The sequence below is a fragment of the Astyanax mexicanus genome, chromosome 21 (assembly GCF_023375975.1).
Source record: "Astyanax mexicanus isolate ESR-SI-001 chromosome 21, AstMex3_surface, whole genome shotgun sequence".
NCBI classification, from domain to species: Eukaryota; Metazoa; Chordata; class Actinopteri; order Characiformes; family Acestrorhamphidae; genus Astyanax; species Astyanax mexicanus.
In genome coordinates, this window is record NC_064428.1 from 32,235,548 (window position 1) to 32,260,961 (window position 25,414).

At 35.9% G+C, this 25,414-nt stretch overlaps 2 protein-coding genes across 22 annotated transcripts in view; both read right to left on the bottom strand.

The window, feature by feature from the left end:
- Nucleotides 1-9,825, bottom strand: part of kcnq5b (potassium voltage-gated channel, KQT-like subfamily, member 5b) — a 199,010-nt gene extending 189,185 nt beyond the window's left edge. For all 3 annotated transcript variants that reach the window (XM_022674603.2, XM_022674602.2, XM_049469705.1), the window contains exon 1: nt 9,246-9,825. In XM_022674603.2, the coding sequence (XP_022530324.2) occupies nt 9,246-9,568 (323 nt within the window). In that variant the 5' untranslated portion in view covers nt 9,569-9,825. The remainder of the gene's footprint in view (nt 1-9,245) is intronic.
- Nucleotides 9,826-23,211: 13,386 nt separating this feature from the next.
- rims1b (regulating synaptic membrane exocytosis 1b) overlaps nt 23,212-25,414 on the bottom strand; it is a 120,746-nt gene continuing 118,543 nt past the window's right edge. For all 19 annotated transcript variants that reach the window (XM_049469682.1, XM_049469679.1, XM_049469683.1 and 16 more), the window contains one exon: nt 23,212-24,595. In XM_049469682.1, the coding sequence (XP_049325639.1) occupies nt 24,377-24,595 (219 nt within the window). In that variant the 3' untranslated portion in view covers nt 23,212-24,376. The remainder of the gene's footprint in view (nt 24,596-25,414) is intronic.

A 25,414-nucleotide genomic window follows, 5' to 3' on the forward strand; every position in this document is an offset into this window, starting at 1 on the left:
TACGTTTTTCGTAAAATTGTCGTACGAATTTCCACTATAGGAATGAATGGGGGCCCAACATTTCGTCCCACACAGATTTGCATAATCTGATTTATGCATTAAGACATTAATACATTACTAAGCACCCACCTAGCAACCCCTTAGCAGCACCATAGCAACCACCATAGATACCATAGCAACACTTCAGCAACCACCAAGCAAGGACTTAACAACCCCATAGAAACCACAATGAATACAGTAGCAACACAGTAGGGATCACCTAGCAACACCTTAGCAACCACCAAGCAACACCAACCGCAAGGAACTGCAATCTAGTTTATACTGTCAATCCTCAGATCTTTTTTGAATACTCCTTCAACTTTGTCTTTCCCATCAGTTAAGCATTCATTTAATCACTAAACAAAATATATTAATTATGTAATCACCATAATACACCATAATAATTATAATAATCATAATTACCTCAACATTTTTTTGTATGATTGTAACAGGTTTTGTTTAATTTTAAAAGTTATTAGTTCTAAGTGGTCAGTAGTGCTTTTTAAAGTATTTATAACCTAATTAATAACCTATAACCTAAAGCGCTGCCACTATGATCGGGAGATCGCTGGTTCGAATCCCAGTCATGCAAATTGCCATCAGCTGCTGGAGCCCTGAGAGAACACAGTTTGTCTTGCTCTCTCTCTCTGGGTGGGTACAGTAGATGGTACTCTTTGCCCTCATCATTACAAAGGGTGATGTGGATCAGCACAAAGTGTCTGTGAGCTGATGTATCAGAACCGAGTCGCTGCGCTTTCCTCCGAGTGCACTGTGATGCTACTCGGCAATGCTGCATTAGCAACTGAATAGGTGGAACAAATGGCTTTGCAAAAATGGAAGAAAATGGGAAAAATATTTAAATAAGCAAATAAACTTTGATTTATACAGCCAAAGCCTAGTTTACTAAATAGTTTATTATTTTTTAAATCGAGGTATTGTGGAGTTCTTTGATCTGTGGTCAGCAAATAATTGAGTGTAATGAAGTGTAATGGGATGGAGTGCTACAGACTAGTAGATCTCCAGCCCAGAGGGTTGTTGAACCCAATTGCAGAACAGTTGAATTCAAAGCAGGTAAACCCAAGAAGAAAGGAATAAATAAATAAATAAACACACCGCTCCTCACACGGGATTGAACCCATGTCACCAGGGTTGCGCTCCAATACATTACCAATACTGCTGCCCCAGCTAGTGAATTGAGACACAGCCAGGGGAAGAACGCCCTTATAAGGAGATAGGGAGCCCCAGAAGAAGCGGAAAAATGACAGAGAAACAGGGGAGGGATGTAAACAAAAGCTCACCAGAGAAGCATTTTATATATTTTTTATTTATTTCATTATCTCTTTCATTATAGTTCAATAAACCTAACGAGCCAGATGTTTCATGCTTATTTCATGCGCCTATTGCATACCCCTGTTTTAGGGTTTTAATATGAAATTGTAAATATGAAATTTCTCAATCTATGTATTTAATTTCCTCATTTTCTTTCACTTTTATGTCCCCACATGTTGGTTGGCCTTCTTCCTCTTTTTCTAACCCTCCCATCTCTTCCTCCCTTCTTTCCTTCCTCTCTCTCTCTCTCTGGCATAGCTGTGCGGATAAGAGAGCGTTAATCCTGAGGTGTGCTCAAAGGCTGCACTGTGTACAGCGAAGCGAGGCTGAGCGAGGAGGGGCGCCCCACCATACAAAGCCTGCTTCAGTACGAGCACACACACACACACACACACACACACACACATTTACACACACACACTCACACAAAAAAAACACTGCGCTAAGACATCAGAACTGGAATACGTCTGCTGCAAAAGGGTTCAGTATGGCTTAACGCAGCAGTCTTAAGCGGACCCTCGGTAAGCTCTGCTGCAGATCCCCCCCTGCATCTCTTCTCTTTAAACTTCTATCAAAGCAAAACACAAAACATTTTTCCCTTTCAGAGCCGAGCAGCAGCATCAGTAACCGCACACACAGCCCGGTTCCACCGCACATGAAAGCAGCCCGGAGTACCCCATGCTCTTTGAAGAGTAACATTCACTTAGAACCCAGAGCCACTGCTCCCATACCGGCTAGAACATCTCTGTACTGACGCAACACTGAGAGTTCATCAACACGGAACTCGTATAATACTTATAAAGCTTACAAGTTCTAGAAACAGATAATAAAATACATCAGCACTGTAACAATACAGCATTATAATACTGCATATTATAATATTATTACAATATTAAAATATGTTACGGCATCGCAGCTGAGAGTGTTACATTACAATCTACAGTAGGGGTGTCACGATCTCGATATTTTATCGAAATCGATCGAAATGAGGTCATGGTATCGTGTATCGAAGTCAAAAAGAGTATCGACGATCCCTCCCGCGCGCACAGCGAGCTACGCAAATGGCGCAGCACCAACACAGCGCATCCTATTCATTTAAATAGAGAGAGCCGCTGCATGAGCGCAGCCCCGCCCTCAGTTCTGCTGTGTGAGAGGCAGAGAACAGAGAAACTGAAACTGAAAACGGGGCTTTCAAGTTTTGAGTGTCGGCGGGAGTGTGATCACTGGTTTTTATCTGTCCAACGGGGCGAGGGGGGGCGGGCGTTGTGCGCGCAGGTTTAGTTTTCTGTGTGTGTGTGTGTGTGGGGGGGGGGGGTTGTGCGTGTGAACTCGCTGAAATGCGTGTGTCAGTGTGACTTGAGAACGTTGACTATAGATCACAGTGAGGTGGATTAAAAATCTTAAACTTATAATTGACTACACCTGTTGCTTCATTTGAATTAAAAAAACATCTTTCTCTCAGATAAAGTTAATAATATATCTTTCTTAAAGAAAAAAAAACTTGTAATTCTCAGGGACCGAGTCTCATTTTTCATGTTTAACTGTTATAGTAGGATAGAGTTCAGTTTGTTAAGGCTTTAATTGTTCCTTTTTTTTTATTTTTATTTTTTTATTTTATGTTGCACGTTGCAGTTTTAATAGTGCACACTGTTGCTACCAAAAAAAGTCACTAGATGGCATTACATATATATCTTAATAAATAATAATAATAATAATAATAATAATAATAATAATAATAATAATAATAATAATAAAAATAATAAATAATATATTATTAAAATTTTATGAGGCATAAAATAATAAAATGTAAAAATATAATAAAAAAGAAAATCGAGAATCGAATCGAATCGTGACCCTCAAATCGGAAATAAAATCGAATCGAGGGTTTAGAGAATCGTGACACCCCTAATCTACAGTGTTGCAAACATTACTGCATGACGTGTTACAGTATGACAATGTTATGAATGTTACAGTATGACTGCTGAATCTGTTACAGTATGACAGTATTGTGTTACAGTATGACGTTGTTGAAGATGGTACAATATGATACTTCAGGACTTGTCCGTGGGACAATGTTGTAACATTGGTGTTGGTAATGTTACAGCTTAATACTGTTGTAAATTGATGATAATGTTGAAGATGTTACAATGATACAAATGTTGCAATATTACACTGTTGAATGTCTTGCAGTACGACAGTATTGAAGATGTTACAATATGATACTTAAGGATGTGTCAGTGTAACAGTGTTGTTGGAAATGTTACAGTTTGATATTGACGTAAACTCCAAAATGTTACAGTGTGACAATTTTTTGCGGCCCGTTTCCTTTTTTGGAGCGGCCCGCGAGGTATTTTAGAAATAGAATGAAAGTTGGCCCGCTGTTAAGCAGGTTTTTATAATGTGAGATTCAAAGTTTGAACGCTAGGTGTCAGAAACGGGCCAAAGAGTCTAAAAGCGGAGAGAGTGCGCATTTCTAGCACAGAAAAACGGGCCAAAGAGTCTAAAAGTGGAGAGGGTGGGCGTTTCTAGTGCAGAACAACGGGCCAAAGAGTCTAAAAGCGGAGAGAGTGTGCATTTCTAGCACAGAAAAACGGGCCAAAGAGTCTAAAAGCGGAGAGGGTGGGCGTTTCTAGTGCAGAAAAACGGGCCAAAGAGTCTAAAAGCGGAGAGAGTGCGCATTTCTAGTGCAGAAAAACGGGCCAAAGAGTCTAAAAGCGGAGAGGGTGCTCAGTTATAGCACAGAAAAACGGGCCAAAGAGTCTAAAAGCGGAGAGAGTGCGCAGTTATAGTGCAGAAAAACGGGCCAAAGAGTCTAAAAGCGGAGAGAGTGCGCAGTTATAGTGCAGAAAAACGGGCCAAAGAGTCTAAAAGCGGAGAGGGTGCTCAGTTATAGCACAGAAAAACGGGCCAAAGAGTCTAAAAGCGGAGAGAGGGAGAGAGTGGCAGTTATAGCGCAGAAAAACGGACAAAAGAGTCTAAAAGCGGAGAGGGTGCGCATTTCTAGCGCAGAAAAACGGGGTAAAAGAGTCTAAAAGTTTCCGTAATTAAGGAGTTTAATATTAAGAGACATCATGAAATTAAACATCAATTTGAAAAATCTTAGTTTACACAACACTGTCAAAGATAGATAAAGATAGTAAGTCAAGTAAAATGGTGTGTAAATGAAAGTAATCAGGAAAAAGTATTATTTAAAGTGGTATATTTCATTATTTGTTTTATTACAGAGTCTGTGGCCCGTGACTTCAAATATATTTCTCCTTCTGGCCCCCAACAAAAAAAGTTTGGACACCCCTGTGTTATAGTATGACAGTACTGAGGATGTTACAATATGATACTTCAGGATGTTACAATGTGACAGTGGTATCACACTATTGAAAATTTAACAGTTTGATATCGATGTAAATTGATAATAATATTTGAGTATGTTACAGTTTGACAAAATTACAAATGTTGCAGTATGACTCTGCTGAATGTGTTTCAATATGACAGTAATGAGGATGTTACATTAGGTAGGAAACTTCTCATTGTTGCAATATTATGTTGTTACAAATGTTACAATAATACTGATGCAAATGTTACGTTTGTGACTGTACACAATAGTGAATGTTGTTATTAATGTTACAGACATTAGCAGTATGATTATAACAATGTTTGGAATAGTACAGTATGACATTTGAGTTCCAGTTTCAGTGTGATGTGCCTGAAAATGTTACAATATGACGTTACAGCATGACAATGCTCTAAATGTACTGTGAAATACTGTAGTATTTAATACACTGTTATAAACATTCTTAAAGAGCATGGCAATCCTGCATCTGGGAAACAACCTTATGTCATCAAACCGTTCATCATTTATTTTAAAGCTGTTTAAAAGTTGTTTTAAGTCCTGCTGTGCAAAAACAAACACCAGTCATTCAGAGAGAATAAGCTCAAAAACACATAGTATTACAATACAGACACTTCTATAAACTTACTGTCAGTTTACAGACAACAGTTTAAGCCTAGTTTCAAAATAAACACATAATTACTGTTTAACACACATGTCCAACATGCCTTTTCAAAACAGGACTGTTTTGGGGAAATGAGTTTTCTGTAACAGGAAATTCTGAGATGCCTTTGCAACACACCTGACGTTAACTAGTAGTGTGATTGCATAAGCATGCATGTGTGTCTCAAGAAACATAAACTAAAGAAAACCAAACAAGTTATTTTTCACAGGCTATTAATAACTCTTTTGACCACTTTTTTGACCACTAAATGAAATAAATATCCTGAAATCCTGAAATAAATATTTATTTTTGACCTGCTTCCCAAAGACAAAAAACTGTTGCAAAACTACAATTTTAAAACGCTAAAACATTTTTAATATCCCAGCAGACAAGCCAACAACGCACAATATGTTTACCTATGCAGTCACAGATTTAGCCTATAGTCACATTCTATTCGTAAATTTACCTCAGTAGTGCCATTCGTTTCAGTCAAACAGCTAGCTCAGCAGTGCAAGTTTGGTTGCAAAATTACCATTAGCATTACTACTCAAGTCACACACTGGAATTTACATAGAGTAGTTAGTCTCAGTCTTAGTTTTAGTTAACAAATAAATGCTAAGGCTAATTTAGCTCAGCTAGCCCTGTACAGCTCATCTCTTTCAGCTGGGCACAAAAATGAACTTAAACCTGCCATATAAACCAGAGTTCTGATACACAGTAAAAAAAAAGGTGTTTTTTTGCAATAGTCATCCAAATAATTTCAGTTGCTAAATATTCGGTGCATCTCTGATCTCCTAGTGGTGGGATTGCACGGAAAATTTAGGGCAGAAACATGAACTAAAAAAGGTCTGAACACGTTTTTTTTTCACAGGTTGTTCTTAAATCTGACACACTTTTTGAACATTGGATAAATTAAATATCCTAATTGTATTTTTTGAAAACTATTACAAAACTACAAATTTAAAATATTTATTTGTACACTTTTCAACATTTTTAACATCCCAGGAGACAAGCCAACAAAGCAGCTTTACCTAGGTAGTGCGATTCTAAATATGAATTTAAGTCACAGATTTAGCCTATAGTCACAATCTATTCGTAAATTTACCTCAGTAGTGCCATTCGTTTCAGTCAAACAGCTAGCTCAGCAGTGCAAGTTTGGTTGCAAAATTACCATTAGCATTACCACTCAAGTCACATATTGGAATTTACATAGAGTAGTTAGTCTTAGTCGTAGTTTTAGTTAACAAATCAATTCTAAGGCTAATTTAGCTTAGCTAACAATACTATGCTAGCCCTATACAGCTTGTCTCTTTCAGCTGGGCACAAAAATTACCTTAAACCTGCCGTATAAACCAGCGCTCTAAAACACAGTTAAAAAGGTGTTTTTTTGCAATAGTCAACACATTTTTTCGCAGGTTGTTATTAACTATGACACACTTTTTGACCATTGGATAAATTAAATATCCTATCCTGTATTTTTTAATTTGCTTCTCAAAGAAAAAAATACAAAACTACAAATTTAAAATATTTATTGTACACTTTTCAACATTTTTAAGATTCCAGCAAACAAGCCAACAACACACAATATGTTTACCTAAGCAGTGCAATTCTAGTTATGAATTTACCTCAGCAGTGCTATTCAAGTAAAAGACTTGGCCAATAGTGACAATCTATTCCTAAATTTACATCAGTAGTGTCGTTTCAGTCTAACATCTACCTCAGCAGTGCAAGTTACATTATTAGCAGTACTACTCAGTACAGCAAACTACCATTAGCAGTACTACTCAAGTCACACATTGGAAATTACACAGAGTAGTTAGTCTTAATCATAGTTTTAGTTAACAAATAAACGCTAAGGCTAAATTAGATTATATATACATATATATTGCCGTTTTAAACCAAATAATTTGCTGTGATGCACAACATATATTAACAACCCTTAAGGAATACAGCAAATGAACCAGTCCTGTCCAGCAGGCGTGACCTCTGCCCTCTGGTTCATCCCGTAACCCACCACAGCAGCACAGGTCATCTAAACTCATTCATCATCATTATTACAGCGCTGACATTATTTATCCTACTGAGGGCAACAGGAGGTCTTCTGAAAGACACAATTACCTCCCAGCTAGTGAAAGTGAACGAGTTATATAAATGTAACATAAACTCAGTGATTACAGAATGACATGTTGTAATAGTTTCGGAATGATGGTAAAATCTAACGATTTAGGGAATGATGTGTTTGAATGTAATGGATTCAGAATGATATATAATGACAGTAGTTGTAAAAAATGTGTAAATGTAATGGTTTCGAGATGATACAGTGCTACAGTAATGATTCCTCATTTACAAATTGAAATGCAGTAATTTCAGAATGATGGCTAAATCTAACCATTTAGGGGATGATGTGCTTTATTGTAATGGTTTCAGAATCATGTGCTCCAATGTAACGGATCCAGAATGATATTTAATTGCAATAGTTGCAAAATGATGTGTAAATTTAATGATTTCAAGATGATATCTAAATGCAATGATTTCAAAAAGATGTGTTACAGTAATGATTTCTCACAATAAAATGCAGTGATTTCACAATGATGTGTCATGTGCTGATGTAATGATTTCAAATCTACTCTTTGTAATATATTGAGTTCAGGACATAGGATTAGACATGTCATGATAATTATTTTATCGACATGACCCTAGTTATGTTTGATAATGGTGATATCTGTCGTCTATTGTGTTTGTTTGTGTGTTTGTTCATATATATAAAAGTGAGCAGTATTTTATCCAGTCATGCAATACAAGACCAACACTTCAATAACTGTAAATCCATAAAAAGTGCTTTTTTGAAATATATAGCCAAATAATTTCGGTTGCTGAATATTTGGTGCATCTCTAATCCCCTAGTCAATCCATACACACAGTGTGGACTGACTGCAGTAGGTGAATTAAAAAAAAGTATATATTTATATTTCCCAAACTATTCTTATTATTAATTAAAATGCTGTTTTCTTTCAAATGTTATAATTGTTTTGTCATGCTATTATTCTATTATCATCATGTCAGTGGCATTTAAATGTCCTTAAGAAGACAAAAATATCGTTTATCACAATACATTTTTTGGAATATATGTAGTATCGTAACATGCATACACTGGATAAATGCAATGGTTTCAGAATGATGTGTTCTTATTTAAAGGTTTTAAAATTCTGTGTGATTTTAGATATTTTAGGGTAATGCATAGATGCAATACTTAATACAGAATGATGCGCTTAAAAAACATTTAATGTGGAAGTAAAGATGCAATAATTTTAGAATAGTTTGTAAATGCAACGATGTCCTATTTGTAGGCATGCATCTAATACTTAATATATTTTTAAGGGCTCTGTACTGACAACATTCCATCATATCTAACTGTATGTCTCTAAAGACACCAACAATCAATGCAATGAATTAAAAACAGTGTGCAAAGGTATATATTACAGAATGACGTTTGTGAATGTGAGCGTTAAAAAAATTCCCACTGAAATATATTTGTGTATCATCTCTGTATGAATTTTAATGTTACAGTTTCTGCAGCCTGTATGACACGTGTTGATGTCATGAATTCAGCATCGTGTCAGTTCCGCAGATTTCATTCCTCCGCACGTGCTCGTCTCTCATAATTCTCAAGCAAACCAAGCGGCAGCAACACGCAACACGGCAGCAATGACGGACTCAACTCCGTAATCAGCTGTTTCGATAAAACGTACACAGTAGCTGCCTCAGCACCAGTTCAACCAGTAACTGCATTAGCACCAGTTCAATCAGTTTTTCCCGGTTGTTTAGATAAAACACCAACAGTAACCGCAGCAGCAGCCAATCAAAACGCTTAAGTTCACGCGTACTTACACGAACGCGTGGTAGATGAAAGCCCACGAGCGCGGTCTCTCCAACAGGTTGTACAGGCAGTTCTGAATGCGCCGGTAGCGCGCGTTCCTGCGGCCACCGTGCGCTCCGTACAGCAGCGGCTTCCCGAGCAGGCTGAGGCGCGCGCCACGCTGCTTCCCGCGCTGGCCCCCCTCGGCCGCCGAGCCCGAGCGCGAGGACGCGGAGGCGCACGCGGGGCGCGCAGCCTCGGCGGCGTCCAGACTGTCCTTGGCTCCATGGGCCGGGGACGCGCTCAGCCACGGCGCGGGACCGCCGCCTTCGACGCCGCTGTGGTTCCGCGGCATGGCATCAGCCGGGCGTCACGGCATCACTGTCCCCGTGAGGGCGCGTGGCGTTCGGTGCGTAAAGAAGCAAGAAGAGCGTGGGAACATGAGGGGGGGAAGGGGGTGGTCGTGGTCCTTTGGGGGTCGCCTCGGTTATCGGTTATCCGGTAATGATTGATGTGTGCACGCGCGTGGACAAGGAGGAAAAGTCACTCCCGCGCGCTTCAAAAACAGAAGCGAAGACTCCGCGACTCCACGAGACTCGCGCGCCGCGTTCTGCGCTGTGCGAGCTGCTCCGCTTTTTTCCACCTGTTTTGGACGTGATTGGCCAATAAGTTGCAATGGGGGCGGGGCTTGGCGGAATAGGGGTGGTGTAAAAACAGTTGTTTTTTTCGGGTGTTGCTCAAGCCCACAGCGCGCGCTTCTGCAGCAGCGTTATTAGAGTTGCGTTATGACGCTGCGCACAATAAATTATTCAGCCAGGTCCAACAATATCCATTCAAATTCTCCATATTACTGTTCTGAAAACATTTGTAAATGAGAGAAAAAGAAAATTAAAAAATTATATATATATAAATTATATATATAAACACAATACAGAAAGTCCACATTTTTTCCAGTAATAACCAACCATAAGTACAAATAAATATACAATAATACAGCTCTGGAAAAATTAAGAGAGACAACAAATTATGAGTTTCTTTGATTTTAACAAACTGAAAACCTCTGGAATATAATCAAGAAAGATGGATGATCACAAGCCATCAAACCAAGAACTGCTTGAATTTTTGCACCAGGAGTGACTAGCATAAAGTTATCCAAAAGCAGTATGTAAGACTGGTGGAGGAAAACATGCCAAGGTGTAAAAATCTGATGAAGTGTTTAATGCAGAAATATAAAAAATGATCAAGGGTTCACGACCTTTCAAGCACCACTGAATTGCGGAGTGTGTTGAGTATAAGGACCTGGTAGCCAAATGAAGCACTTCTGTTCAGAGTGTTGAATTTTCATATGTAAAAAAACGCACATATTTGAATGCATTTTCAGTGTGGAAATCTCACACCCCTGAAATTCAATTCCCACAGTTGTCACTGAAGTCATCCATCATGGGGTTTGGCCATCATTTGCTCATCTTCAGTCTAACACCCTCTCGTGCCCCCTGAGACCGCTTGTGGAAACTTCCTACAGACTTTCTAGGTATTGTAATTTATGCAGCTCTGGAAAAAAAAAAAAATTGCACCAGGAGTGAGTAGCATAAAGTTATCCAAAAGCAGTGTGTAAGACTGGTGGAGGAGAACATGATGCCAAGATGCATAAAAACTGTGATTAAAATCCAGGGTTATTCCACCAAATATTGATTTTTGAACTTTATGAATATGAACTTGATTTCTTTGCATTATTTGAGGCCTGAAAGCTCTGCATCTTTTTTTTATTTCAGTCATTTCTCATTTTCTGCTAAATAAATGCCCTTAATGACAATATTTTTATGTGGAATTTGGGAGAAATGTTGTCTGTAGTTTATAGAATAAAACAGCAATGTTCATTTTACTCAAACATTTACCTATAAACAGCAAAATCAGAGAAACTGATTCAGAAACTGAGTTGGTCTCTTAATTTTTTCTAGAGCTGTAAAGCAGCTATGGATTTTCATGTTTTTATGTGTAAAACATTTATTATGGTCCCATCAAAACCCTGTGTGAGCATGTGTCCACAGACTTTTGGACATGTACGGTTGTTGAGTTGCTTTCACAAACAGGTGCAGAATTTCAGTTAAGCTGCTGAGATAAGTATCTTCTTCCGACAGGGACCCAGAACAGGAAATGAGACAATTTTGCAATTTTGTCTTATCTTTTTTTCAATGTGTAAGAACGCACTTCCTCTCTGATCATCTCATCTAGCTTGGGAATAAACATCTAAATGTGAGAGACCGCACACGAAACAACATATAAGAATGTTTAGCAACATTTTGAAGAATTCCAGGAAGGTTAGTCTACAATGTTACAGAAATAATGGTCCAGAAATGTTCTAAAAATGTGTGATATAAGACGGATTTGCATTATAATGTAATTAGAATGTTTCTTAGATAACATTCACAGATAGACTAATACCAACATTATGAAAACTATAAAAAGTTCTAAGAATAAACAGAAAACTTGCAAGAATGGAGATCTTTGCGTTGAATCAGAGTTTAGTCTGTTGTCATTAACAGCTTCTTTTCTATTGGCTTCTTTCACAATCTATTTGCATAGTGGGTGTGTCCAACAGTTTCTGACTAACACTCACCATCAGTGTGTAGTCACCCCCACTCTGCGCTACTTTAGGTAAACTTGGTGATTGTATATTATGATTAACTGCTTCTGTGTTGTAGGCTGTAAGAACAAGCATCATTTTATGGGCTGCAGTAACTCTGTGTTGGCTGTGCTCTCAATACTTTTAGTTCTTTACTGTTTTCTGTCTTTATCTACTTTTCTATAAGTATTAAATACAGAAATTGCTGAAAGAAATAAAAAAGAAGACTAAATACTAATCTACAATTTTTATTCGCCCAATCATCACATTTAAAATAGAAATTTTATGCAAAGCAATTGATAAAAATAATTAAAAAATAATATAATATATATTTTGGTTGGCGGAAATTATATTAATTATATTAATTATATTTATTATATTAATTATATAATTCTTACTAAAACCAGTGTAGTATACTTGAGTAAATAAAATATATAAGTTCAGGAAAATCTTAATTTCAAATATATAGAGTATATTTCTAGAATTTCCCCTCGGGGATCAATAAAGTATCTATCTATCTATCTATCTATCTATCTATCTATCTATCTATCTATCTATCTATCTATCTATCTATCTATCTATCTATCCATCCATCCATCCATCCATCCATCCGGCCATCCATCCATCCATCCATCCATCCATTTATCTATCTATCTATCTATCTATCTATCTATCTATCTATCTATCTATCTATCTATCTATCTATCTATCTATCTATCTATCTAGATGTAAATTTGTTGGTTAAGTTTGCTGTACTTAAAAATTACATTACATAAACTTTAAATTTATTATGTGATTAATTACAACAAATGTTTTGAGTTTAGTCGACTTATTGGGCTTTACATTATGGGATGGTAAATAAAACAACTTTAATTTAGTTTTCGTACTTCGGAAGCACAGATGTTATTTTCGTTTCTTTAATTTCCTTCATTACATTATTACTACTTCCTATCTGCTCATTTCCTGTTCATTAATAACTCATTTCCTAAACACAGCCCCCCTCCAGATGTGGCGGCGGTCCCGGCCCCCGGCCCCCGGCCCCAGTCTGGGGTGTAATCAGTGGTCCGGTGACTCTGTGGAGTGTGAAGTAATAGAACTGTAATTGGTCACATTAGGATCAAAAATTAGTCCCAGAATTACATCAGTGCTGGATCATCAAACGCTAAAAATATACGCTCCACCATCTGCCTGCTCTACAGCTGGAGTAATGAGACCCGGACCGGCGTACAGCCGCCGTTTACGGGGGGAAAACTGCCCCCAGAGTCAGGGGCGTAGCAGCAAATTCTGGGCCCTGTACACCCTCTATGTTAATGGGCCCCTATCCATGCCAGTAAACAAAGGAAAGTGAGCGAAAAAAAAATCAGGATTTTCATGGGCCCCTCTCACTACTCGGGCCCTGGGTAGTCAGGTCCACTTTTCCCCCCACTACCACGCCCATGCCCAGAGTGACCCAGAAAAGACCACAAATGGAGGCGGTGAGGAGACCATCAGGCTGAGGCCATGCTGGGTTATTAACAGCAGGAGACGAGGAGGTATCTGCTTAACTCTTAGAGCCCTACGGACGGATTTTACATCCAAAATCTCACCTTGTGTTCTCAGCTTAATTACTCAGGAATCCCTTCACACATCAACATAATCCATATATGGTTAGAAAGGGCGGGGCTTACTCTTTCTAAAAATAGGATCACATCCCAGTGAGGTAAAGCTATATCTACAAGAAACCCATTGAGAAAAACACCTAAAAAAGTGCGATTTCTTCCCCAACCAATATATATTGTTTACCTTTAGTGCTTCAAACATATTTATATGATGTTTCAAACCAAATAATATCAGTAAATAAAGACTCAAAAGTGTCCACAGAAAAAAGTGTGTAACTACCTGCTTTACTCAAACTAAAGCTAGGCTACTTTATATAGTTTTTATTTTACTTGCACATTTTTACTAAGTAGTTATTTAACACTAAACATTTTTATTTATTTCGATTAAAAAGTTGACATTTTTATAGTATATATTTTTCTTTGTGTGTGCTGATCCTCAAAATACTGAAAGGCATAGTCTGCTCTGAGTGTCAGGTTTCTAATAAATTAATCTACATGTATCCTAGAGGTGTGATTATTGATTATCAAGAAAAATAGCTCCGCCTGATGCTGTTTCCCGATGTATTTTTTCAAAGTAATAATTAATAAACCATGTAATGAACTCAAATCATCAATATTATTATGCTTATTCAACTCATAAACACTCTAGTCTAACCATTTTTGAAAATATATCTTAGGTGTGAATATATTTAAAGTCTATGCATTCAAAAATAAGTAAAAAAATAAGTTAAAAAAACAGCCGCTTGGTAAAACTTTGACAAAAACATGATCAATTCCAAGAAAATATAACAATTCTGCTTCCTTTAACATTTTAAATGATTATATTTTTGAGCAGCCGTATGTCTTCTGGAGTAAAAGAGATCAGGGCATGTGTCTGTCTGATATAATTACTGTGTTATAAGACCTGAAAGAGGAACTGACAAAAACGGAGAGAAAACACACCAAAACAGCCTAGAGTTCAAAGGGTTAATTAGCGCAGTAAAAGCCTCCTGGGGAGTGTGTGTCTTGGGGAGTCTGGGGAGGGGATTTTTGAGGTGTTGAGTTGTGTTAAATCACACTTCAATCCATAAAACCACAATCACAATCCAAGTAAAAGTGTTGTTGTTATTTTAGAAGAAGCTCTTCAAAAGTTTCTCTAGAGTTTTTAAGTACATAAAAGGAAAGGTTGAATTTATAGAAGCTAGAAATGGGTCAAAATCTATATTAAATATAGCTTGAGGAAACTATACGTCACTATATGTCGTTACATTAGACAAAAACAGTTTGTTTAAACTATTGTAGATTTGTCAACAAAAATGTTAGCATGTGCCAGAGATTTCTGTAAGTCTTTAGCTGACACTCTAGGATTCTTCCTCACCTCATTGATCTTTCTGCGCTGTGCTCTTGCAGTCATCTTTACAGGACTTTACCATGCCTAGGGAGAGTAGCAGCAACAGTGCTGAACTTTCTCTATTTGTAGATCGTCTGTCTTACTGTGGACACATGAACATCAAGGCTTTTAGATAAAAACTTTTGTAACCCTTTCCAGCTTCATGCAAATCAACAATTTTTGAACATAGGTCGTCTGAGAGCTCTTTTGTGTGAGGCATGATTTACATCAAGCAATCAAGCTTCTTAAGAACAGCAAACTTTCAAAACTGGTGTGTTTTTTTATAGGGCGGGGCAGCTTTAACCAACACACATCAACACACCCAACACACTCATCCTGGCTCCCATTAGCTCTTAGAAACGTCATTAGCCTCACTGTGTGAATGTTAACATGTTCTTTTCAGTAAAACCATCCAAATCATAGACTGTATATAGCTGGACAGAGCATCGTCTCTCAAAAGTGAAGCCACCACAGGTCGGGCGCCCCCTGCTGTTCGGCTGCAGAAAGCTGTGTAACTCCACCCATCCCCATAGGTTTCAATGGCAAAACAGACAACTTTCAATCAGGTTTTTTTCTAATATACTGTAATTCTACCTCCATTATTTAAATGCAGCAGCTAGTGTACCCTCTGCTTATATTGTTACATTTTTATATCCCCACAGAATTCGGTTTTTAAAACGTTATTCAGCTCTATTTAAAAAAGGTGTGGTTATTGTAAAAGGGCTGCTTATGAGCGGGACCAATAACAGACCGTCAGCTCCGCTCCGCCCGTTGTGCAGTCTGTGACCGGGAGGCAGCCCACAGGGGCGGGGTTATTTAAATGAGTAGGTTGCTATCCACAGTCTTTCTCCTTCCTCTGGTCTCTACTGCGCAGAATTGGGTGTCAGGATCGCCAACATGGCGGAAGATTTTGGCTTCATTTTCATTGAATGAATGGGAACGGAGACACGGCGTCCATCTTTTTTTACAGTCTCTGATCCAAATATATAATGTTTTGTGTGGTACTGGTTTAAGCAGACTGTGTTTGTCTATTGTTGTGACGTAGATGAAGATCAGAACACATTTAATGACCAATTTATGCAGAAATCCAAGTAATCCCAAAGGGTTCACATACTTTTTTTTCTTGCAACTGTATGCCCATTGTAAATGAATGTATTTTATAGTAGAATGTAAATATATTAAAGATATAAAAGCTTAGATGGACTGGAGATTGTCTGGAGTTCTCTTGAGTCTCTGCACGGATCATCTTCATACTAGACTACATACGTCTGCTATGTTCTTTATACTTCTCTACATCCAATCACAATCAGATTCACTCTCTCTGGATGGAGAGATTTATCTGGATAGGAGTTTTATTGAATGATGAGAAGCCGGAATGAAAACGAGCTGAAATGAAATAGGAGTAACGAGGCTGTTTTTAAAATTTAAGGAGTAGAAAGTTCAGATAATTACGTGAAAATGTAAGAAAATTAAAATGTCGTCTGAAAAATAATAATTACTCCAGTAACGTATAGAAAAACATTATTTCTACTCAAGTAAGGTACCAAAGTATTTATACCTCATTACTCTGGTATACTTCTGGTCCTATAAAGTATCCAGTGCTCTGTAGGAATCCTGCACGTGTACTGAACAGCCTGGCAGACTTCTTCCCTCTGCTGGTGGAAAAACTCATTACTCGTGTCCATGCAATTCTGCCAGTTGAAGAAAAAATGGCATTATTTAAGGATAAAACACTTTATTTTATACATGTTTTGCTTTGTTTATTAATACTGAAATCCCTCAAACTATGAAAAAAACATGGATTCATTTAGTGAAAAAAAGTGTTAAACAAACCAGAATAAGTTTTTTATTTTTGATTATTCAAACTAACACCTCCTCCTTAGATTATCAGCTTTACACATCTTGGCTGGATGATTTTCTCAGTCAGCTTTATAAGGTAGAGTCACCTGGAATTCAGGCTTTCAGTTAACAGCTGTGCTGAACTCGTCAAGAGTTAATTAATTACTTGAATTTCGTGCCTCCTAATAAAGTGTTTGAGAGCATCAGTTGTTAAGTAGTGAAGAGGTAGAGTTACAGGTATACAGTGAATAACAGCTCTATATATATGAGTTATAGCAAAGCAAATAAACGAATCTAAGACAGTATATATACTTTACAGTGTATATATATATATATATATATATATATATATATATATATATATATATATATATATATCCTGCACTATATATACAGATTTGGAAAAAATGACGAGTTTCCTTGATTTTACCAAATTGAAAAGCTCTGGAATATAATCAAGAGGAAGATGGATGATCACAAGCCATCAAACCAAACTGAACTGCTTGAATTTTTGCACCAGGAGTAAAGCAGCATAAAGTTATACAAAAGCAGTGTGTAAGACTGGTGGAGGAGAACACGATGCCAAGATGCATGAAAACTGTGATTAAAACCCAGGGTTATTCCACCAAATATTGATTTCTGAACTCTTAAAACTTTATGAATATGATTTTTTTTTGCATTATTTGAGGTCTGAAAGCTCTACATCTTTTTTATGTTATTTCAGTTATTTTCAGTTATTTCTCATTTTCTGCAAATAAATGCTCTAAATGACAATATTCTATTTGGAATTTGGGAGAAATGTTGTCTGTAGTTTTTAGAATAAAAAACAGTGTTCATTCTACTCAAATAAATACCTATAAATTGTAAAATCAGAGACAATTTCGTTCCCAGTCTCTTTTTACTGTGTTATAATATCACTGACAGTTGGCTGTGGAATATTTAGCAGTGAGTAGTGAGGAAATTTCACGACTGGACTTGTTGTTACCCAGGTGCTGCATCCTACAGTATCACAATACCACAGTGCTGGAGCTCACTGAGCTCCTGAGAGACTCATTCTTTTACTTTCAATGATTGTAGAAGCAGTCCCAGCATGCCTAGCTGCTGCTTTTATAGTATACCTGTGGAACCACATGGAAGTGATTGGAACAACTTCACAATTTAATGATTATGATTGAATAATAGTGTAGTTTAGATAGAAATAGAGAGATAGAGAGAGAGGGAAAAGCAATAATCGTTATAATATAAAGCTTCATGGTCTATTTTTGTAGATGAACCGTTAAGATGACCCCAGCTGACTACAAATTAGTGTCTTTTTCATGCTTCAAATCCAGATTAGAGCAGAAGAAGGGGTCGAGGGCTGTCATGGACAGGTGTCAACAAGCTCTTCTGAGAGATTGGCTTCAGATGTCATGTCTTAATCTCAGCTTTCTTCTGAAATTCAGAAAGAAAAAAATATCCTGCTGTTTTTTGATTATTTTCTCTAATTTTGAAGGTCAGGAAAATGATAAGGGCATAAACATGATATTAATCATATTTAAATCTCGATGCAAGCATTTCTGAGGCCATCTGTTGATCTCCCCCAATATAAGCTTAATGTCTTTAATCACTCCACTTGATTAAAAGTCTAATTTCACAATTTAATGCCGTCTGTAACCCCTGCACACGTTCCAGCAGATCCCCTTCATAAACTCCATTTCGTCGCTGTCCAATGAAAAACACTTATCTCCATTTTTGTCGATTTTTAGTTTACTACATAATTTGAACAGACAAACTGTCCCTTACACTGTACCAAAATTTCTTGATGAACGGACCAATAGAAACTCTTCAAAATGACCTGAAATAAGCTTGTTTTACATTGATTTCTATTGAAGGTTTTTCTCTCTCCTGTAAAGTTGCTGTTTTGGAGATAAGTGTTTTTCATTGGACAGCCACGATATACAAAAAAACATAAACTGAGCATAAGATGAGTGTCCAAATTGGGGAGAGAAACATAAATATAATCAGAAATATAATCAAAAATATAATATAGACAGTATCAGTCAAAAGTTTGGAAACACCTCATTCAGTGTTTTTCCTTTATTTCTTTTATTTAATTTAGTTTCTATATTCTATTTTAATATAAAAGACTTGAAAATAAATAAGGGACACATATGGGATTACATAGTTAACAGTAAAACCTGTTATTCCTTCACATTAATCCCCTGATCTAAACCCGATGAACTGAGATGGTGATTTGAGGTGATTTAATTGGGATGAGCTGGAGCTTCACAGCGTGAAGGAAAAGCAGCAGCAGCTATTGTTCAGCACCTCCAGGAACTCCTTCCTTCAAGATGCTGAGAAAACTATTCCAGGTCACTCTCCCTCATGAAGACGCTGAGATTAAAATCTCACCAAGAGTGTGTAGATCTGTCCTCAAAGATAAACATGATACTTAGAAGAATCTAAAGTATAAAACGTATTCTTTAATATATTATGTTACAGAATAATTTAGCATGTGTTCCTGTATAGCTTAAATATAGCATTCAATATTACATTTACAGTGTAAAAAAAAGAAAGAAAAAAAAAGAAAAAAAAAAAACAGTAAGTGAGAAGAGGTGAGTCCAAACTTTTGACTGGTACTGTATATAAAAAAAAATAAATAAAAAATAAACTTTTGACTGGTACTGTATATTAAAAAAATTTAAAAAAACAAAACTTTTGACTGGTACTGTATTTTAAAAAACTAAAAAAATAAACATTTTACTGGTACTGTATATTAAAAAAAATAAAAAAATAAACTTTTGACTGGTACTGTATATTAAAAAATAAAAAAATAAACTTTTGACTGGTACTGTATTAAAAAAAAAATTAAATAAACTTTTGACTGGTACTCTATATTAAAAAAAATAAAAAATAAACTTTTGACTGGTACTGTATATTAAAAAAAAATAAAAATAAACTTTTGACTGGTACTGTATTTTAAAAAATAAAAAAAATAAACTTTTGACTGGTACTGTATATTTAAAAAAATTAAATAAACTTTTGACTGGTACTCTATATTAAAACATTTAAAAAATAAACTTTTGACTGGTACTGTATATTAAAAAAATAAAAAAAAATAAACTTTTGACTGGTACTGTATATTAAAAAAAATAATAATAAATAAACATTTGACTGGTACTGTATATTTAAAAAAAAATAATAATAAACTTTTGACTGGTACTGCATATTCAAAAAATAAAAAAATTAAACTTTTGACTGGTACTGTATATTAAAAAATTTTAAAAAATAAACTTTTGACTGGTACTGTATTTTAAAAAAATTAAAAAATAAACTTTTGACTGGTACTGTATATTAAAAAATTAAAAAATAAACTTTTGACTGGTACTGTATATTAACAAAATTAAAAAATAAACTTGACTGGTACTGTATATTAACAAAATTAAAAAATAAACTTTTGACTGGTACTGTATATTAACAAAATTAAAACATAAACTTTTGACTGGTACTGTATATTAACAAAATTAAAAAATAAACTTTTGACTGGTACTGTATATTAAAAAAAATAAAAAAATAAACTTGACTGGTACTATATAATAAAAAAATAAAAATAATAAACTTTTGACTGGTACTGTATTTTAAAAAATAAAATAAAAAAACTTTTGACTGGTACTGTATTTTAAAAAATAAAATAAAAAAACTTTTGACTGGTACTGCATATTAAAAAAAATAAAAAAATAAATTTTTGACTGGTACTGAATATTAAAAAAAATAAAAAATAAATTTTTGACTGGTACTGTATATTAAAAAAAATAAAAAATAAACTTTTGACTGGTACTGTATATTAAAAAAAATTAAAAATAAACTTTTGACTGGTACTGTATATTAAAAAAATAAAGAAATTAAACTTTTGACTGGTACTGTATATTAAAAAAAAAAAAAAAAAATATATATATATATATATATATATATAAAGATATTAAATACAAGAAGAACAGCACGCAAGACAATTCTTCCACACACTTTTTTTTTTATTTGGAAATAATAAAAATGAACTCTTTTTTTAATATAAAACATACACATCATTTGAGCCACATCTTTATACAAACGAAAATGTTGCAAGTGAATACTTTGTATAATCCTAGTTTCTTTTTTTATATATATATGTTTTTATTTTATCTTGACTCAGTTTCAGTGGAACACATATTGCAGGTTGTAAACAATCAGCTTTTTTTTGTTTTTGTTTGATGTTTTTCTTGTCATTTTCTCGTAATTCTCTACCCAGTAATACTGATAATAAAGTAGAATGAAAACCAGCTTGACGTGATAAAAGAAAAGAACATATTGAGTATTGGTCTTTTTTCCTTTTAATTTTTTTTAATTAACTTTTTAAACTTCCCCCGAGCCGATCGTCTGTGTTGTAGCCGTTAGCCGAAGTAAAGGACTTGAGTTTTTAAAGCACAGAGATGAGCTGGACGTTCTGAACGAAGGGATGGGTGGATGTAGGGATGCTATTGGACGATTCAGCGAGCGTTGAGGATGGTTGAGGGTGGAGACGCTGTGATTTGGCCCCGTGGAGTACGAGGGGTTTCTCCGCTCAGCGGCCCCTCGCTCTAAAATCAGGAAATCCTTGGCCCCGAATATTGCAAATATGGCTTAACCAGACTATTACTACATGGTAGTTTGATAGCTACAGATATATTCATTTTTATTAATATATTTAAATATTTATTCATATATTTACTTTTATTTGTACATATATTTTTCCTATTTGTTCTAAATCTGTAGAGAGAGAGTTATTTATCGGATTTATACACATTTCATATTTATATCATCACTTTTTTTTATTATAATCTCTTTCTTGTAGATTCTCTTCTTCTATCAGGAGGTAAGTTATGTATGTTTTTTTTATATGAATTATGTCATAAAAAAGTAAAAGGACTTAAAATGAGATATGATTATTATTATTGTCATTATTATGTTCGGTGGATACAGTCAATTTTACAGTACAGCACAGATTTCCTTATTAAAAGAGGAACGAACGTGAAGATTTCAAAATAAAAGTTCAAAAATAAATAAATAAAATTAAATTAAAAATACCCCACCCCCAAAAAAACAACATTCATCACTGGAATGGAGGGATAAGTACTGGACTTTCCTGGATTTTCTTGATTTTTCTGTATTTTTCTTGCATTTTCTGGATTATCTGGATTATTTTTAGATTTCCTCTTATTTTTAAAAGCTGATCTGAAAAGTCTACCAGTGAGTGTTGAGTGTGAATGGCTTTAGTTTCGTAGTTTTTATCTCTTTATAAACGAGTACAAGCAAACTGTACAAGTACATGCAACAAACAAGCTGGCCTACTGTATGTGGAACTAACACGTATCTATCTCTGTAGGTTTTTTTATGTCGTTTTTTATTTTTTTCCTTCTATTTTTGTCTGTTTTAAAAATAAAATAAACGAAAGTGCATGCAGCTCAGAACAGTTCTGAGTCATGCTCTGCCCCCTTGGTGGGAGGGGCCTGTGGCCTGACACACTATTGGTGCTTGTTTCGGCAATGGCAAGATTGAAAATTAAAATTATTTTTTAAATTAAAATTAAAAAAAGATGTGTGAAGGGGAACTGGCATGATTTTTTAAATTTTTTGTTGTTTTATTTATTGTTTTTTTTTATAGTGATGGAAAAATTAAAATTTCCTGAAATTTAAATATTTTTAGTTAAAACACACCTTTAAATATTTATATAATCTCAAAGATTTATTTTGTAAACAGACCAAGTCTCACTGTCTCAACACATGGATGGCATGTAATACATTCTTTTTAGTAAACTATACATAATGTATTACATACCATCCATGTGTTGAGACAGTGCATTATGTGTGTTTTAACTAAAAATAAATTATAATATATTATGTATTATAAATTATAGTAATTGTAATTAGGTAATATTGTATGCAGAAATGAAGTAAAGTTTACTAAAAGAAAGGATTGATTCAGTAAAAATAAATGAAGTAAAGTTTACTAAAAGAAAGGATTGACTGAAGTTCAGTTCACTTATTTACTCTATGTAACATTTAAGTCTTGAAACCGAGTTGAAGTTACTTAAATTCATCTGAAATTAAATTTACTTAAAACAATTAGCGTAGCATGAGTGCCAGTGCCACATTGTGCTGGTTCCCCTCCACCTTTCTCCTTTCTTTAATCTTTCAATCATTAGAAATGTGAGCAAATTTTAGTCAAGCTGGAGTCTTTGGCCAATGGCTTGTGATCTTTTTTAGACTGAAACAAAAGCTGCAACCGAGGCTTCTTTACTAGCATGGATGCTAGCGAATATTGCTAGCGCGGATGCTAGCACAGTGTGCTAGCAGGGATAGCACAGAAAAAGGTTGTAGAGTAAAGTAAAGTAAAGCAAAGTGAAGTAAAGTGATGTGACAGTACTGTGTATGATTGATTGATTAATTTATGACTCATTTGATGCACTAATGCACTAATCATGGCAGCTTGATAGAAAAACGCTATTGAATCACGTGAAAACCGTAGTTAGGTGAAACTGAAAGAAAAACGGAGAGAAAAAAATTCATTTCATGATCAAAAATGTGTCTTATCTGCAGACACTCTTCTTCCAGTCTTTGTTTTATTTTTAAGTGTGTATTTTTTTTTTCTTATTCTCTGCATCATTTTCACCATGCATACAGTACATTAGACGACACAAACCTCGTAAAAATCTGTGTGCCAGAGGTATGAAAAGAATCCGCTGAACCAATAAGAACGGAGGACACGTTTTTGAGGACGCGGCGGCCTCCGTCGGTCATGGTAAACATACTGAAAAAACAGGTACTTTCGTCAGGAAAAAAGATGGACCACAGCTCGGGGTCCTCAAGGTTTAGGCACCAAGAAAGGCCCTGCACGCCTGAACGACCTCCATAAAAAGGGGGCGGCCCACTTTTTAAACTTTAACGTCTTTTTTTTTCTACGATATTTTCTACGCTTTCCTTCCTTTCGCCGGATTTAAAGTGGGTCTCTACGGAAACCCAACAATCCCTTGGTCGGAGGTCGTCTTTGTGGGTTGTATTTTTTTTTTTTTTCCTTGGGTCGATACATTCTGATGCTCTGTTATTAATTATTTTATTATTATTATTAAAAACTAGCTAAAGTAACTAACGTACATTTCGTTAACACGGACTAAAGTGAAAATCACCCTGCTTGCTTTCAATAGCGCTGAATTCTTCTCAGAGTCACGTTAAAATTAGTGCTTCCCATGTAGAACCGTAGATCAGCAGCCCTAATTCGTTTCTGTTGTGACAAACGATGAGAAAAAAACAAAATAAAATAAAAGCAAACGAAAGACAGACAAAAAAACAGACTATTTGTCTACTTTGTCGTAGACAAACAAAATCGCATCACAGAATTTGTACGCAATGTCTCGTTTCGTTTTTCACAGAAGAGAAGAGAAAAATATAAAATAAAAACAGTACGAACCCAAACGTTAAGCGACAGGAGTGATTGTCAGATTTCATCAAAGCTTTGTGTTTTTTGTGTGTTTTTTTTTTAATTCATCGCATTTTTTTTGTCGGTCAGCCTCTGATTGTTGTCCTTGTTGGGTGTCTCTCGTTCTTTTTCTCTTTCTTGCTCTTTCTTTCTCTCTTTCTGGTTGTATATATGTATATATATATATATATATGCAGTGTGCTTCAGAGCCTCGCAGATTCCTAGCTCTGTAGTAGCTTCTTCGTAGCTTCTTCGTAACTCCGCCCACTACGACCGAGCCGCTGCAGGCGTGGAGGAACTGTCCAGAGACGACTGGGAAGCCCGTCGAGTGAGCGAGGCCAGAGTGGGGTCTACTAAGGAGGAGGGCGGAAACAGTTTGTACCAGCCAATCACGTTGCTGGCCAGGTCCAGCTCCTCCAATAGGATTTGTGCTACTCCCATGAAGGATTTGTGGTCCATTCTTCCGTAGTCTCCCCAGACGATCACCTTACAATCAAGAGACGACCAAAAAAATGTTATACTATTGAATCAACATTTCCAGTATTTGACCGATGCTTTAAAAATGCTTTAAAAGTGCTTTTAAAAGGTGCTACAAAAGGTTTATTCAAGCAAAACCGTAGAAGAACCTCTTTTAGTTCTTGGAAAACTACTTGAAGATACTGTGAGTCTTTAGAACCTTTAAATTGGGCTTGTAAAAAATCTTGTATTGATTATATAATAGCAAATAAGCCTAAAGGCAACCCACAAGCAGTGTTAAAGCAGGACACGTTTTACACATGCATTTCTGGACAAGCTGAAAGATACAATAGCAGCATCTTAAGGCAAAGAAGTACTGCACCTGGACTGACGTGGTAGAGTAATATTACAAGACTCTATATATATCACTAATATGCCATTACGCATGTCATGTGAGCACTGTCCTGCTGCCTTTCTTGCACAGATGCACAGTGTAATAAGCAGCATGCTAACAATTGAGGCTCTATTCTCCCTATTTGAGTAATGTTCTAACTCATATTGTTGCAAAAACTATCTAACTAAGATGAATGTTACAGCGTAGAATAAGGGCTCTGGGTGGTCTAGCGGTCTAAAGCGCTTCCACTATGATCAGGAGTTCGCTGGTTCGAATCCCGGTCATGCAGCTTGCCATCAGCTGTCGGAGCCCTGAGAGAGCACAATTGGCCTTTCTCTCTCTCTGGGTGGGTACAGTAGATGGCGCTCTTTCCCCTCATCACTCCAGGATGATGTGGATCAGCACAAAGCATCTGTGAGCTGATGTATCAGAACCGCCGAACGCACTGCGATGCT